The following is an 18,276-nucleotide window of genomic DNA, read 5'->3' as shown; positions in this document are numbered from 1 at the left end:
AAGAATTATCGCAAGGACTGAATCATCGTATAGGAAAGTCATGTAGGAAAGTTATAACTACCTACGGTGAAGTTAACAGCAAGGGTGGTAGCATTAAGAGTGCAATGGCAATGCCACTGCTAAACGCACAGGGGTAAGCGGATAGGTGGAAAGAGTACATTGAAGGCCTCTGTCAAGGGGAAGACTTCCCTAATGCGATAGAAGAAGAAACGGGAGTCGATTTAGAAGAGATAGCGGATCGAGTATTGGAATCAAAATTTAAGAGAGCTCTGGATGGTTCAAATGGCTCTAAGCACTATGGGACTTAACATCTGAGGTCATCAGTCCCCTAGACTTAGAACTACCTGAACCTAACTAACCTAAGGACATCACACACGTCCATGCCCGATGCAGGATTCGAACCCGCGACCGTAGCAGCAGCGCGGTTCCGGACTGAAGCGCCTGAACCGCTCGGCCACAGCGGCCGGAAAATCGTTTGAGGAAGTGACAACAAAACCACTATTCCCGTTGATATGTAGAATGTATCAATCTGGCGACATACCATACGACTTTCGGAAAAATATCATCCGCACAATACCGAAGACAGCAAGAGCTAACAATTGCGAGAATTATCGCACAGACAGCTTAACAGTTCATGCATCCAAGTTTGCTGACAAGACTAGTATACAGAAGACTTGAAGAGAAAATTGAGGATGTGTTAAGTGACGATCACTTTGGCTTTAGGAATGGGAAAGGCACCAGAGAGGCAATTCTGACGTTGCGGTTAGTAATGGAAGCAAGACTAAAGAAAAATCAAGACACGTTCATAGGATTGATTGACCTGGATAAAGGGTTCGACTCTCTAAAACGGTGCAAGATGTTCGAAATTCTGAGAAAAATATGGGAAAGCTAAAGGGACAGGCGGGTTATATACGTTGTACAAGAGCCAAGCGGGAATTATAAATGAGGACGACCAAGAACGAAGTACTCGGATTAAAAAGGATGTGAGACAGGGATGTTCAATCTATTTATCGAAAAAGCATGATGGAAATAATAGAATGGTTCAAGAATGGAATTAAAATTCCAGATCTAAGGGTATCAATGATACGATTCGCTGATGACATTGCTATCCTGAGTGAAAGTGAAGGAACATGACCTGCTGAATAGAATAAACAGTCTATTGAGTGTAGAATATGGATTGAGAATAAGTTGAAGAAAGACGAAAGTAATGAGAAGTAGCAGAAATGATAACAGTGAGAAACTTAACATCAGGATTGATGGCCACCAAGTAGATGAAATTAAGGAATTCTGCTACCTAGGCAGCAAAATAACCAATGATTGGCGGAGCCAGCAGGCCATCAAAAGGAGAACTAGCACTGGCAAAAAGGGCATTCCAGGCCAAGAGAAGTGTACTGGTATAAAACATGGGACTTAATTTGAAGAAGAAATTTCTAAGAATGTATGTTTGGAACACAGCAGTGTATGGTATTGAAACATGGGCTGTGTGAAAACCAGAAACAGAAGAGAATCGAAACGTTTCAGATGCGGTGCTACAGACGGATGTTGAAAATTAGGTGGACTGATGACTGATAAGGTAAGGAATGAGGAGCTTCTGCACAGAATCGGTATGTGGAAAACACTGATACGGAGAAGGGACAGGATGAAACGACATCTGTTGAGACATCAGGGAATGACTTCCATGATACTAGAGGGAGCTGTAGAGAGCAAAAACTGTAGAGGAAGACAGAGTTTGGAATACATCCAGCAAATAACTAAGGACGTATGCTGCAAGTGCTACTCTGAGATTAAGAGGGTGCACAGGAGAGGAATTCGTGGCGGGCCGCATCAAGCTAGTCAGAAGACTCAGTGACACTCTCACCCTACTGCGCCATAACACGAAACGAGCTGCCCTTCTTTGCACTTTTTTCGATGTCCTCCGTCAATCCTATCTGGTAAGGATCCCACACCGCGCAGCAATATTCCAACAGAGGACGGACAAGTGTAATGTAGGCTGTCTCTTTATTGGGTTTGTCGCATCTTCTAAGTATTCTGCCAACAAAGCGCAGTCTTTGTGAAGCCTTCCCCACAATATTATCTATGTAGTCTCTCCAGTTTAAGTTACTCGTAATTGTAATTCCTAGGTATTTAGTCAAATTGACTGCCCTTAGATTTGTGCCGTTTATCGTATACACAAAATTTATCGGATTTCTTTTAGTACCCATGTGGATGACCTCTCACTTTTCTTTGTTTAGTGCTAATTGCCACTTTTCGCACCACTCAGAAATTCTCTCTATATCATTTTGTAATTGGAATTGATCTTCTGATGATTTTACTAGACTGTAAATTACAGCGTCATGTGCAAATAATTTATGGGTGCTGCTCATATTATCACCTAGATCATTTATGTAAATGAGGAACAGCAGAGGGTCTATGACACTACCTCGCGGAACGCCAGATATCACTTCTGTTCTACTCGATGATTTACCGTCTATCACTACAAATTGTGGCCTCTCTGAGAGGAAATCACGAATCCAGTCACACAACTGAGACGATACTCCATATCCACACAATTTGATTAATAGTCGCTTGTGAGGAACGGTATCAAAAGACTTCTGGAAATCTAGGAATATGGAATCGATCTGAGATCCCTTGTCGACAGCACTCATTACTACATGGGAATAAAGAGCTAGCTGTGTTGCACAAGAACGATATTTTCTGAATCCATGTTGGTTATGTATCAATAAGTCATTTTCTTCAAGGTGATTCGTAATATTCGAGTACAGTATATGCTCCAAAATCCTACTGTAAATTGAGGTCAGTGATACGGGTCTAGGTCTGGGTCCGGGTTTGGTGATGTACATCGGAATGTACTTTGATGCAATCTTCTCGGCATGTGATTTCATTTACTCTCCCGACGAGATAACAGCAGTTTTGAAGCTTTTGATCAAATTATTTAGCTGATGATAAAAATAGACGACGTCTGCACTAGTGGAGTGCATTTGAGGGGAACCACTTTAATACTTAAAGATGGAAGTCCTTCTTCTTTTTGAAAAATATCGTCGTGTTTAACTGTGGTTTTATTTGTGCCACCCACGAGTCAACATAAGAAATTTGTTGTCCTGCACATAGGGGTTGCGGTCTACCAAAACTATGGTTCGGTAGTTCTGCTACCGTACATAACTGACGTAATAAATGGTAAGATTTCTGGTAGTATAGGTAGAATTGTATTATATCCTCACAAAATATAAATTGGATTTTTAAGTAATAAAAATTAGTTTATCGCGTAACTTCTGCGCTTTTTTGTAACCACAGCAATTATTTTTGACGCAAATACAGTTTGCCAAAGCAAACATAAAAAAATTGTATAATTATTTTTATAATGTAGTGCTCAATAGAATGTTCTTCATCAAGATCAAAAGCAAAAGCTTTCTGTTATCATTGATACGTGTGTAAGTTTTTTATGAATAACAGAAACATATTTTACATAAGCTCGACGATGTATTGAAGCGGTATTTGATATTTTTTTGTTTTGCTATTTTATTTTTTAATTTTCCTGGTTTTTGAGGAAACTGCGATTTCTAGCGCTATGTGGTAAACAGGTATTGGCTTTCATTTTTGCTGTAACCTCCCTCTGTTTCATGTTACAAAACAACAATTCTCGAATAAAATCTTATTTAATCATTGACAGTTTCAATTTTGCTATAAATACTGTTTATTTTTAAGTAACATACAGGAGGATAAATACGTAGAACAAAAATGCTACGTAGTTTATGAGGCCCTTTATACACTGAAGCGCCAAAGAAACTGGTATAGGCACGCGTAATCAAATACAGACCAAAGATAACAGGAAAACTGCCACGGACTATTCTTGCTCATGAGAGTCTACAGTAGCCTAGGGTACTTTTACAACCCTAGTTCCAGCACATCAGATATAATACATTGAGCATCAGCTCCGTTTATTTGCCATGTAGGTAATGTAAAAATTGAAAACAAACAATTAAAATTTCCGCCTTGGGGTTCTATCCCACTGCCTTCTACTTATCATACCGTACTCTTCCCGCAGCGCCAACCGCTGCCTGGAAAATACGCTAACATAAATGCCTAACGTTTCATCCAACTGTTATCAAAATTGCTATTTTTTCTGAACGCTTGAGTATCGATAGCACCCACATCTGCCACTTTCGTTTTTGGCCAAACTCTGGATGTACCATAAATATGGACGAAATCGGTGGTGACGACTGGTCGCGGTCCTCATGTTAGTACACTCACAAAAAAAGTTAAAAATTGTACAGGATTGTGTTGGCAAACGAACTACTGTCTCAAATCTCATAACATAATTTCGAAAGTAAGATATGAAACAAAATATGGACTATTTTTGCCACATGACCGTGCTATACATTTTCTAGTTCTGAACACATTCAATTTATACAGGACATATCATACACATTTTCCTACATTTACTTTACACATTTAAAAAAAGAAGAAATACGATGCGCCAAATTTGAGTTTTACATGAAGTATGTGGCACAAGCCCCTGACCGGGCTATTGGCTGGAAGAGTACAGCCTTTCTTCGCCGCAACACTGGGAAGAAGCAAGTGGCAGCGCCACCACCTCGGCCACCTTTTACCTCCGTGAAAGATCCCCCGTACTCATTTAACAACAGGTTGAGTAGACCGGGTTGAGTAGACCGGGCCAGTCCTAGAGGGGGTGGAATGAGTGAAAAGCCCTGTCCTCTCCTCGGATTGAACCCGGGTTCTCCAGGACCGAAATATAGAGCTCTACCCACTAAACCACCAAGGCCACAGATGTGAATTTAGACTCAGTAGTGGACGACTGGTAGCTCCCGGTATATGTAACAGCTCTACTTATCGTTTGTGCTTGTCACCAATCGGTTCACCCACAGTTCTGTAGATGAAACCAGTCACCAGTAATGAAATAAAACATAATTTGCGATCAAACCTATTTTCATTAGAATGAAATAGATCTCTGCTGTTCCTGACATTAATTTCGAAAATTATCAGCAAAAATATTAGATAGAAAATGTAAACCAACCTGAGGCACACCTGCAGGAAGAGTGTGATGGCCCACGTGATCTCCAGGAAGAACACGATCACCGCACCGATCCTGAAATGAAAGAGACGAAATTTGTGTATCTGAAACTGATCCGACGAAGAGAAATAGGAAAATAATAATAATAATAGTAATAATAATAATAATAATAATAATAATAAACCCCGTGGAGGCCCGGGAAAAGAATAGGCCTCCGGTATGTTCTGCCAGTCGTAAAAGGCGACGAAAAGAACAAACCACTAATAGGGCTAACCCCCCTTTTAGTGTGATTACTTGGTTCAGGACAGAACTAAAGAAGCCTCGGACAAGCGCCGTCATGGTCGGGGACGACGCTTGAACCCTATGCCCGCCCACAATGGTAACGACACTGCTAGCCAACTGGAAAATGATTTAAATCCGAATAGAGGTGTTTTGCAGGATATGCTTCCTGCAACCACCCTAGAAGGAAAACAAAGACAGAGGATGAGATGGTCAGATGAAGTTAATCGACACCTCATGTTCTGTTATTACCAAGCAACAAACCTAGGAACCAACACAACTGGATACAGATCACAAGCATACACAACATTTATTACCAGATACCCGGAATTAAAATTTTTAACAGAACAACGACTAGCTGATCAGATCCGTGTAATAATCAAAAATAACAGGATACCCCAGTCAGAATTAGAAAACATCAAACAACAAGTACAACAAATACTGGAACAAAATAATGTGCAATCAGAAGAAGAAGAAAACACAGTAATGGACTCAAACATCCCAGAGCAAACAAACAAAGACCAACACGCATCAATTAAACAATCAGAGGAAAACGAAATCTTAAGACAGCCACCAGAACAAGCACAAATAGAACACGAAGAGACACATGTGTTAGATATAGAAGAGAAATTTCAGCTGACATATATAGAATACAAAGACACAAATACAGACATTAGACCATTCTTGCATAGACCGCCAAATAACCCACAAGTCGAAACAACTATAAAAACTATCAACACAATCATACACAACAAAATAAATGAAAACACAACTATGGAAGAGTTACAACTACTGGTTTATATAGGAGCACTCACTACACTAAATATACACACTAGGCAGAGATCAGAACAAACCAACACACAGAAGAAACCCACAAAACCAGCATGGCAACACAGGTTACAGATCAGAATAGAAAAACTGAGAAAAGACATCGGACAGCTAACACAATTTATAAGAAATCAAATATCAGACAAAAAACGAAAAAGGTTAGGTAAAATCTCACAACAAGAAGCAATAGAGCAATTAGATGAAAAAAAGCAGAAATTACAAGCATTGGCCAAACGACTTAGAAGATACAAAAAAAGTGAAAATAGAAGGAAACAAAACCAAACATTCAACACAAACCAAAAGAGATTTTACCAAACAATGGATAACACACACATTAAAATAGACAATCCACCAAACATAACAGACATGGAACACTTCTGGAGCAGCATATGGTCAAACCCGGTACAACATAACAGGCATGCACGGTGGATACAAGCAGAAACAGACACATACAAGACGATACCACAAATGCCTGAAGTGATAATTTTGCAACATGAAGTCACCCGAGCAATTAATTCTACACACAATTGGAAAGCACCTGGAAATGATAAAATAGCAAATTACTGGCTAAAGAAGTTCACCTCAACACATTCACATCTAACTAAGTTATTTAACAGTTACATTGCAGACCCATACACATTCCCTGATACACTTGCACATGGAATAACCTATCTGAAACCTAAAGATCAAGCAGACACAGCAAACCCAGCTAAATATCGCCCCATAAAATGCCTACCAACAATATACAAAATATTAACTTCAGTCATCACACAGAAATTAATGACACATACAACACAGAACAAAATTATAAATGAAGAACAAAAAGGCTGCTGCAAAGGAGCACGAGGATGTAAAGAGCAACTGATAATTGATACAGAGGTGACATATCAAGCTAAAACTAAACAAAGGTCCCTACACTACGCATACATTGATTACCAAAAAGCCTTTGATAGTGTACCCCACTCATGGTTACTACAGATATTGGAAATATATAAAGTAGATCCTAAATTGATACAGTTTCTAAACACAGTAATGAAAAACTGGAAAACCACACTTAATATCCAAACAAATTCAGATAATATCACATCACAGCCAATACAGATTAAGCGTGGAATATACCAAGGAGACTCATTAAGTCCTTTCTGGTTCTGTCTTGCTCTGAACCCACTATCCAACATGCTAAATAATACAAATTATGGATACAATATTACTGGAACATACCCACACAAAATCACACATCTGCTATACATGGATGATCTAAAACTACTGGCAGCAACAAATCAACAACTCAACCAATTACTAAAGATAACAGAAGTATTCAGCAATGATATAAATATGGCTTTTGGAACAGACAAATGTAAGAAAAATAGCATAGTCAAGGGCAAACACACTAAACAAGAAGATTACATATTGGATAACCACAGCGACGGCATAGAAGCGATGGAAAAAACAGATGCCTATAAATACCTCGGATACAGACAAAAAATTGGAATAGATCATACAAATATTAAAGAAGAACTAAAAGAAAAATATAGACAAAGACTAACAAAAATACTGAAAACAGAATTGACAGCAAGAAACAAGACAAAAGCTATAAATACTTATGCTATACCAGTATTGACCTACTCATTTGGAGTAGTGAAATGGAGTGACACAGACCTAGAAGCACTCAATACACTTACACGATCACAATGCCACAAATATAGAATACATCACATACATTCAGCAACAGAAAGATTCACATTAAGCAGAAAGGAAGGTGGAAGGGGATTTATAGATATAAAAAACCTACATTATGGACAGGTAGACAATTTAAGAAAATTCTTTCTAGAACGAGCAGAAACTAGCAAAATACACAAAGCAATCACTCATATAAATACATCAGCTACACCATTGCAATTTCATAACCACTTCTACAACCCTTTCGATCACATAACATCAACAGATACAAAGAAAGTAAATTGGAAAAAGAAAACACTACATGGCAAGCACCCGTATCATCTAACACAGCCACACGTAGATCAAGACGCATCCAACACATGGCTAAGAAACGGCAATATATACAGTGAGACAGAAGGATTCATGATCGCAATACAGGATCAAACAATAAACACCAGATATTACAGCAAGCATATTATTAAAGATCCCAATACCACAACAGATAAATGCAGACTTTGGAAACAACAAATAGAAACAGTAGATCACATCACAAGCGGATGTACAATACTAGCAAATACAGAATACCCCAGAAGACATGACAATGTAGCAAAAATAATACATCAACAACTTGCCATAAAACATAAACTAATAAAACAACACGTTCCCAGATACAAGTACACACCACAAAATGTACTGGAGAATGATGAATACAAATTATACTGGAACAGAACGATTATAACAGATAAAACAACACCACATAACAAGCCTGACATCATACTCACCAATAAAAAGAAGAAATTAACACAACTAATTGAAATATCCATACCCAACACAACAAATATACAGAAGAAAACAGGAGAAAAAATTGAAAAATACATCCAACTGGCTGAGGAAGTCAAGGACATGTGGCATCAGGATAAAGTCGACATTATCCCAATTATACTATCAACTACAGGAGTCATACCTCACAATATCCACCAGTACATCAATGCAATACAGCTACATCCAAACATACACTCCTGGAAATTGAAATAAGAACACCGTGAATTCATTGTCCCAGGAAGGGGAAACTTTATTGACACATTCCTGGGGTCAGATACATCACATGATCACACTGACAGAACCACAGGCACATAGACACAGGCAACAGAGCATGCACAATGTCGGCACTAGTACAGTGTATATCCACCTTTCGCAGCAATGCAGGCTGCTTTCTCCCATGGAGACGATCGTAGAGATGCTGGATGTAGTCCTGTGGAACGGCTTGCCATGCCATTTCCACCTGGCGCCTCAGTTGGACCAGCGTTCGTGCTGGACGTGCAGACCGCGTGAGACGACGCTTCATCCAGTCCCAAACATGCTCAATGGGGGACAGATCCGGAGATCTTGCTGGCCAGGGTAGTTGACTTACACCTTCTAGAGCACGTTGGGTGGCACGGGATACATGCGGACGTGCATTGTCCTGTTGGAACAGCAAGTTCCCTTGCCGGTCTAGGAATGGTAGAACGATGGGTTCGATTACGGTTTGGATGTACCGTGCACTATTCAGTGTCCCCTCGACGATCACCAGTGGTGTACGGCAAGTGTAGGAGATCGCTCCCCACACCATGATGCCGGGTGTTGGCCCTGTGTGCCTCGGTCGTATGCAGTCCTGATTGTGGCGCTCACCTGCACGGCGCCAAACACGCATACGACCATCATTGGCACCAAGGCAGAAGCGACTCTCATCGCTGAAGACGACACGTCTCCATTTGTCCCTCCATTCACGCCTGTCGCGACACCACTGGAGGTGGGCTGCACGATGTTGGGGCGTGAGCGGAAGACGGCCTAACGGTGTGCGGGACCGTAGCCCAGCTTCATGGAGACGGTTGCGAATGGTCCTCGCCGATACCCCAGGAGCAACAGTGTCCATAATTTGCTGGGAAGTGGCGGTGCGGTCCCCTACGGCACTGCGTAGGATCCTACGGTCTTGGCGTGCATCCGTGCGTCGCTGCGGTCCGGTCCCAGGTCGACGGGCACGTGCACCTTCCGCCGACCACTGGCGACAACATCGATGTACTGTGGAGACCTCACGCCCCACGTGTTGAGCAATTCGGCGGTACGTCCACCCGGTCTCCCGCATGCCCACTATACGCCCTCGCTCAAAGTCCGTCAACTGCACATACGGTTCACGTCCACGCTGTCGCGGCATGCTACCAGTGTTAAAGACTGCGATGGAGCTCCGTATGCCACGGCAAACTGGCTGATACTGACGGGGGCGGTGCACAAATGCTGCGCAGCTAGCGCCATTCGACGGCCAACACCGCGGTTCCTGGTGTGTCCGCTGTGCCGTGCGTGTGATCATTGCTTGTACAGCCCTCTCGCAGTGTCCGGAGCAAGTATGGTGGGTCTGACACACCGGTGTCAATGTGTTCTTTTTTCCATTTCCAGGAGTGTATATATACAACTACAAAAATCTGTAATTATTGATACATGTTCAATTACCCGAAAGTTCCTAAATGCAATATAACATATACCATACAGTTACAAGGAAGTCACGCTTGACCGAGGTCCGCGTCACGTTCCATTTTTAACCAGACTTAAGTCTGAGAAAAAAAAGTCAATAATAATAATAATAATAAAACAGCCGAAACCTCCTAAGTAAGTCATGAGCTACATAATGAGGCAAAAAAATGCATTTAATTTGCAATCATTAGATTCCGCGAATAGCCTTGGTCACCGTTAGCAAGGCGCTGCATTTATGGACTGTTCGGCTGGTCCCGGCGGAGGTTCGAGTCCTCCCTCGGGCATGGGTGTGTGTGTTTGTCCTTAGGATAATTTAGGTTAAGTAGTGTGTAAGCTTAGGTAGTGTTGACCTTAACAGTTAAGTCCCTTAAGATTTCACACACATTTGGACATTTTTGAACCGTTAGCAAACAGTACAGGTTTGGTTGGTCTCTTTATGACTCAGACTGTTACATCTAGTCGGAAAATGTGTTGTAAGGGGTTCATTATGTATGAGGTTTACTGTTCGCTGCCCTACTGGAGCAATTTCGATGTATTTCTCACGCGCTGCCTGCGATATAAAAACATCTCTGCTGCAATAGAATCTCAGTTCAGAGCAGTGTCGGCAGTAGTAATAGCCGGCCGCGGTGGTCTAGCGGTTCTAGGCGCTCAGTTTTCAATAATAAGTTTTTTCTAATAATTCTAATCTCAGACAAATGTTGTTCAGTAGTAGTAGATAGGCCACCATTGCACTAAGCTGTGCCATTTAGGAGCAATATATAGACAGCGTTATCCGGCGACACCATTATGAGGTAAGAATTTTTCAGTTTATTCAGGTTGATTTCACAGGGCCATGACGTAGCGCTGCTTACGTCCAAAATTTATCAGTTTCAATTCTCAGTCAATTTTGTACCCGGAAATTTTTTTTATATACGGGAAGGTTACAGTGTGTTGAACTAAACCCCACTACTAAACACTTCTCATTACCGATAGAAGGCCATTCCAATTCGATGAGCCGGCCGGAGTGGCGAAGCGGTTCTAGGCGCTACAGTTTGGAACCGCGCGACCACTGCGGTCGCAGGTTCGAATCCTGCCTCGAGCATGGCTGTGTGTGATGTCCTTAGGTTAGTTAGGTTTAAGTAGTTCTAAGTTCTAGGGGACTGATGACCTCAACAGTTAAGTCTCATAGTGCTCAGAGCCATTTGAACCATTTTTGAACCAATTTGATGGCCTATATTCAGCTATAGGCTTGCCACAAATGAACCATAAACGTGACAATATTCAGTGGAAATGACTATATACCCTATTGAGTTATTTTTAGCAGTGCATATCTTAAAGAAGAGTTGTACGCCATCTACATTAACATGTCTTTAAGAATCAGGTCGGCGACTATTTCACTTTCCGTCAGTTCTGATATTTAGATTGGCAACATCAGTGTTTCATTGAGCTACAGAGTTTTTCAACAACAACATCCTTAATAAACAGGATTGATAGAGAGCTGGAAGAGTTTACAGAAAACTGTGTTTCATCATGTTTACTTATTCAGTGGAAGAATTTCAAAGAGATTCGGACGGACCTCCAGCACTATGCCTAACGAAAAAGCTTTCCGTGCAGATTCCGCGAGCATGTGTCCAATGGCAATTAAGCTAAACAAATTGACTAGCATAGAGCACCATTTTATTTCGTTAACAGCTGAAGATGTCAAAACAATATTTCTGGCAAATGACAATACGCGTTGTTAAACTTGTAAATACCTTTATAAAGCGATGAGTCGTGACGACTTCACTTTATTTCTGGCGCCAGCCGTGTGTCGGCTTATCGCCTTAGCTTGCTTTGCCGTGGCTTGCTTGGCCTCGTGAAGTTTAAAAGGAGCGTGCTAAGAGGGGTTGGCAGGTCTGGCTGCACATGGGGTCTGGACCCCCTCCCCCCCCCCCCCCCCCCCCCCGCCATCCTCCAGAACTATAAATCCTTCATCCGCCCTATCCTCTGCTACGCCCATCCCGCCTGGATCTCCGCACCTCCTGCCTTTTACAAATCCCTTCAAATCCTAGAACGCCATGTGCTCCACCTCGCCTATTGCATCCGCCTTCCCTCCCCCACGTGGATCCTGTATGACCTCATTCCGTTCCCACACCTCTTCCTTTTCCTCGAACAGATACGGATCCTCTACACCTCCTGTAAACTTGATCCCCCTCACCGGGTTTTCACTCCCATCCTCTCCCACCCCCATCCATTGGCGCGCCTATATTCCCATGTCCCACCTGCTCTCCATCTCTCCACTCTCCGTACCCTCGCCCAAGGTGGCTTCCGCCAGCTCCCCCTCCCTGATGATGCCCTCATTCCATCTACCCCTCCTACCAAATTTGATCCTCCCCTTCCACCCCCTGTGTCTTTTCCCCAATGGCACCCTCTCTCCCTTCTCTCCCTCCTCACTCCCACTCTCCCTCCTCACCCCCAGCTTCCCCTACCCCCCTCCCTTCTTTCCTCCCCCTCCCATCTCCTCTGCTACTGGCATCTACCCCCTCCCCCACCTTTTCCCCTTTGGCAGGTCCCCGGACTCGTACACGTACTGTGAACATTCGCGCGCTGGAGATCATCGCCATAGGTTTCTTGTGTGTGCCATCATGTTAGTACTTTAGTGTTTCACCGCCCACGCTCCATCATTCACATGTATCATTTCAGTCATCTGTGTTCATGTACTAGTGCTGAACGTTTTTTTTTTTTTTTATTTTACGACGCCTGTGAACGGCTCCATGTTTTTTACCTAGTGTGTCTACGTGTTTTGTCCATCATTTTGTTTTGTTTTTCTATGTCCTCCTATGTTCCGCTTGTACTATCTGTGGCCGAAGAGCGGCGTAGCATTGCCGCTGCCGGCCTACCTTGTATAACAAGAAAGAAAAAGACGGGTTGGCAGGACGGTTTCCAACTAGGTTGGAGGGAGTTACGAGCACGTTCGACAGAGGGCAGTACTCTCGTATACAGAGCGTGGTACGGCTACGGTGGTTGCAGAGAGCAGTCAGCCCTGGAGCAGTGCCTCGTGATGACTGGATGTTGTGTGATGTCCTTAGGTTAGTTAGGTTTAAATAGTTCTAAGTTCTAGGGGACTGATGACCATAGATGTTAAGTCCCATAATGCTCAGAGCCATTCGAACCATTTGAACCCTGGAGCAGTGCAGGACCGCTGTTGGTTGGGCGTGATGCGGAGGAGCGACATCGCTGAGTGGGCCGGGACGGCGAGGCCACGTTGGCGTAGTGGAACTGTAGTTGTTAGCGTCCGCAGTGGTAGCCGTCGCTGACCATGTGTGGTTAGGGCTGGGTGTAGCTGTCCTGACCTGCGACATCTCGCAGTATCTCCAACCCTCATGCTGCTGTTGCGGACGGCATCCTTTCTAGAGGGTGAGCCGTTTGAAGTTCCGTGCTCCGAAATACCAAGTTGCTGGCAGTTATTTTTCTGTTGGAAACGTGCCATGTTGTGATTGCGCTACTTTACTTTCTGGTTCAGTAGTGCCCGAGTTCTGACCTTTCTGTACTGATATGTATATTTAAATCAGTTTGTTGCGCATTTAAAATGAGTTTTCTGTGGTCGTGCCAGGCACTTACCATTTAAAATGTTTTAACGTGAAGCCAGTGAAAAACGCTAAGCTCCTGTAGTTCTGTTATTGATTCCTAAACTATATTCAATCTGGGAGCTGTCAGTACAAACACTGTAAATTTCAAATCTGTGCGCAGCACGATACCGGTATTCGGTATTACTTAAGTAATCAAACCTCTTAATCGCCCAGTGCTTCTGTAACTTGAGTTGTGTAATTAAACACTAATATGCTGTCCATTTGCACTGTGGTTCCGTAAAAAGGAAAAGTAGAAGCCCACTAGCCATAATTAAATTTCACCTCCTTGTCTGAAAGTTTGTGTGTATGGGGCAAAATAAGGGGTATGTGGGATTTACTGAAAGGACTGGTTCTTGTGATAGGTCAGTTCAATGTTTGCTATCTTAGATTAGTGCTGAGTAAAAGGTTGACGGCTTGACGAGAGTCACAATGCTTGGCTATAATTTTATTGGTTTTTCCTTATGGTGTAGAATGCAACATGTCCGTCTGTGTTGTGTCCGAATCTGCCTTGCTTGTTGCTGCCGTCTGGCGCTGTCAGTGGGGCCTGCCCTACGCTCTCTCAAGGCACTGCGTTGATCAGAAAGCACCTTCCTTAAGAAAAAATTTTAGTTGTAAATCATGCTATTTTACATAAGAAGAAATGAAGGCTACTGATTCTACTGGGTCCACCAGGCTGCAGTATAGACAAACTAAAATTGCTGTTTGAAGGATTTTGTTTTTTTCTGTTTTTGTCTAAGATATGTTGGTTTAAATGCTGTGAAACTGGGTCATCCGTCAAGGCCCCTTGACAAGTGATTGGTTGTATCTTTGTGATGAATAACTTTTTTACAGAATTGAGATATTTTTGAAACTGAAATTTACCTATTTGTTTACGTTGCAAGGGTGATTTTGTCTTATGTTGAGGCATTCATACATACATGTTCTAATTTTCTTAAGAATTTACGCTTTTATTTATTGTGTGTGATATGGCACTGGCTAATCGCCGTTGTCTCTGAACAATAAATTTAATATATTGGCAGTTTCAGTTTTTCACTTTATTGTTACATTTTATTTAAACAAAATTTACGGGCTAAGAATCGTCCGAGTGTGTAAGCTGATACCAGTGTGCCGTGTTATTATGTTGTGGTAAATAAGGGTATTGTTATTCTGTATTCTTAAATGGGACCGGTCCTCCTACTCCCACAGACCCGCAGTCATGTGTTCTATAATCATCCATCAACCGAGATATTGAACAAGTTATTTTTATGAACGACGTAGTTGTGGAGCTTCTTGGCAGTAGGGAATAAACATAGCATACACAACAGCAAACACTCCAAAACTGATAAAAAAAACAGAGACATATCCCAGAAAGTAGGTATATATCAACTACAGTGTAACACTTGTGAAGGCAGATACATAGGACAAACAGGTAGGACATTTGATGCCAGATACAAAGAATACATGAGAGCCTGGAAATATGAGGAAAACCACTCCACATTTGCAGAACACCTAAGAGAACACGACCGCAAACCAACCACTAGAGAATACATGAAAATAATTAGAATCAACAATAAAAACACCTCCTAACGCTGGAAGAAAATTACCACATACAGGAAACCAAAGCAGAAAGGATAACCCTGTTCAGTGATCAAGTACACATGCCAAGCAATTCATTGTTTACGCTAATAGATAAAATGATAGAATAACGCTCCCAAAGAGGTTTAATATAATAATACCATCCAATATAATAATAATACCACCCAACATCTTTACACTCACTCACCCATGAGCCCTCCACAGAACATTGAAACGAAAAGTCAAATCAACTTCACCAAAGCTTTCAAAAACTCGCCAGCTGCTAGTACATTAATATCAAACACCATACAATTCAAACAGCTAACCCTCCCCCCCCCCCTCCAACACAAAAAAACACTCTCTCTCTCTCTCTCTCTCTCTCTCTCTCTCTCTCTCTCTCTCTCCCTCCCATACACACACAATGAATAGAAGTTGGTTTTGAACCTATACTTCGTTAGGTTGGCAACAAGTGGTAAACACTCCAAAAAGGAGGAAACACGTAATGAAGTTGCATTGTTTACGTTGTTAAAATCAGTGTCCGAAGAAATAGTTATGTTGAGTGACAAAAGAACAATACAACACAATAACAAAAGAGGGAGAAACATGGTAAAGTCTGATAAATGTCAGAACTCAAAGTTGCGCTGATACGTCTGTTATAAAGTGGTAGCGCGATCTCCAGACCAGGTGAGAGGAACGCAGATGATAAAATCTTAAGTAATTACTTTTTTATATAAAAAAGTCTCGACGTGATATGTTTGATAATCAAAACTGTATCGTTATAGATCCCACTGATGATACCTTAGAACAAGAAAAAGGCGAAACGCGTCTCATCATCATCATCATCATCATCATCATTTAAGACTGATTATGCCTTTCAGCGTTTAGTCTGGAGCATAGTCCCCCTTATAAAATTCCTCCATGATCCCCTATTCAGTGCTGACATTGGTGCCTCTTCTGATGTTAAGCCTATTACTTCAAAATCATTCTTAACCGAATCCAGGTACCTTCTCCTTGGTCTGCCCCGACTCCTCCTACCCTCTACTGCTGAACCCATGAGTCTCTTGGGTGACCTTGCTTCTCCCATGCCTGTAACATGACCCCACCATCTACGCCTGTTCGCCCTGACTGCTACATCTATAGAGTTCATTCCCAGTTTTTCTTTGATTTCCTCATTGTGGACACCCTCCTGCCATTGTTCCCATCTATTAGTACCTGCAATCATCCTAGCTACTTTCATATCCGTAACCTCAACCTTATTGATAAGGTAACCTGAATCCACCCAGCTTTCGCTTCCGTACAACAAAGTTGGTCGAAAGATTGAACGGTGCACAGATAACTTAGTCTTGGTACTGACTTCCTTCTTGCAGAAGAGAGTAGATCGTAGCTGAGCACTCACTGCATTAGCTTTGCTACACCTCGCTTCCAGTTCTTTCACTATGTTGCCATTCTGTGAGAATATGCATCCTAAGTACTTGAAACTGTCCACCTGTTCTAACTTTGTTCCTCCTATTTGGCACTCAATCCGTTTATATCTCTTTCCCACTGACATTACTTTCGTTTTAGAGATGCTAATCTTCATACCATAGTCCTTACATTTCTGATCTAGCTCTGAAATATTACTTTGCAAACTTTCAATCGAATCTGCCATCACAACTAAGTCATCCGCATATGCAAGACTGCTTATTTTGTGTTCACGTATCTTAATCTCACCCAGCCAGTCTATTGTTTTCAACATATGATCCATAAATAATATGAACAACAGTGTAGACAGGTTGCAGCCTTGTCATACCCCTGAAACTACTCTGAACCATGAACTCAATTCACCGTCAACTCTAACTGCTGCCTGACTATCCATGTAAAGACCTTTAATTGCTTGCAAAAGTTTGCCTCCTATTCCATAATCTCGTAGAACAGACAATAACTTCCTCCTTGGAACCCGGTTATATGCCTTTTGTAGATCTATAAAGCATAGATACAATTCCTGTTCCACTCATAGCACTTCTCCATTATTTGCCGTAAGCTAAAGATCTGGTCCTGACAACCTCTAAGAGGCCTAAACCCACACTGATTTTCATCCAATTGGTCCTCAACTAATACTCGAACTTTCCTTTCAACAATACCCGAGAAGATTTTACCCACAACGCTGATTAAAGAGATACCTCTGTAGTTGTTACAGTCGTTTCTGTTTCCATGTTTAAAGACTGGTGTGATTACTGCTTTTGTCCAGTCTGATGGAACCTGTCCCGACTCCCAGGCCATTTCAATTATCCTGTGTAGCCATTTAAGACCTGACATTCCACTGTATTTGATGAGTTCCGACTTAATTTCATCCAGCCCAGCTGCTTTATTGCACTGCAATCTATTGACCATTTTCTCCACTTCCCCAAATGTGATCCTATTTCCATCATCATTCCTATCCCATTCTAAATCGAAATCTGAAACATTACTGATCGTATTTTCACCTACATTGAGCAACTCTTCAAAATATTCCCTCCATCTGCCCAAGGAATCCACAGAATTCACCAGCACTTTTCCGACCTGTCCAAAATACTTGTCATTTCCTTCTTACCTCCCTTTCGAAGACTGCTAATTACACTCAAGAATGGTTTTCCAGCAGCTTGACCCAAAGTCGAAACGCGTCTGCGAAAAATAAATTAAGTGACAGTAGAGAAAAGGTGTTTTATCTGCGTCTGCGAAAAATAAATTAAGTGACAGTAGAGAAAAGCTGTTTTATTTACAAAACAAAGTGAATCGTTTTTATCGACTTAAGTACGGAATGCTAAAAACTAGATAAAGTTCTCATCGATGGTATCTAAGAATCTGTAAAAACCGCTG

At 41.9% G+C, this 18,276-nt stretch overlaps 1 protein-coding gene across 1 annotated transcript in view; it reads right to left on the bottom strand.

The window, feature by feature from the left end:
• Positions 1–18,276, bottom strand: part of LOC126415407 (uncharacterized) — a 514,961-nt gene that overhangs the window by 71,951 nt on the left and 424,734 nt on the right. Inside the window, exon 3 of the mRNA XM_050083429.1 lies at positions 5,033–5,104. Within this exon, the coding sequence (XP_049939386.1) occupies positions 5,033–5,104 (72 nt within the window). The remainder of the gene's footprint in view (positions 1–5,032; positions 5,105–18,276) is intronic.

This window comes from Schistocerca serialis, chromosome 1 (assembly GCF_023864345.2).
Source record: "Schistocerca serialis cubense isolate TAMUIC-IGC-003099 chromosome 1, iqSchSeri2.2, whole genome shotgun sequence".
In the NCBI taxonomy this organism is placed as follows: Eukaryota; Metazoa; Arthropoda; class Insecta; order Orthoptera; family Acrididae; genus Schistocerca; species Schistocerca serialis.
Note: the sequence above shows the minus strand (reverse complement) of the source record. Positions and strands in the feature narration are given on the sequence as shown.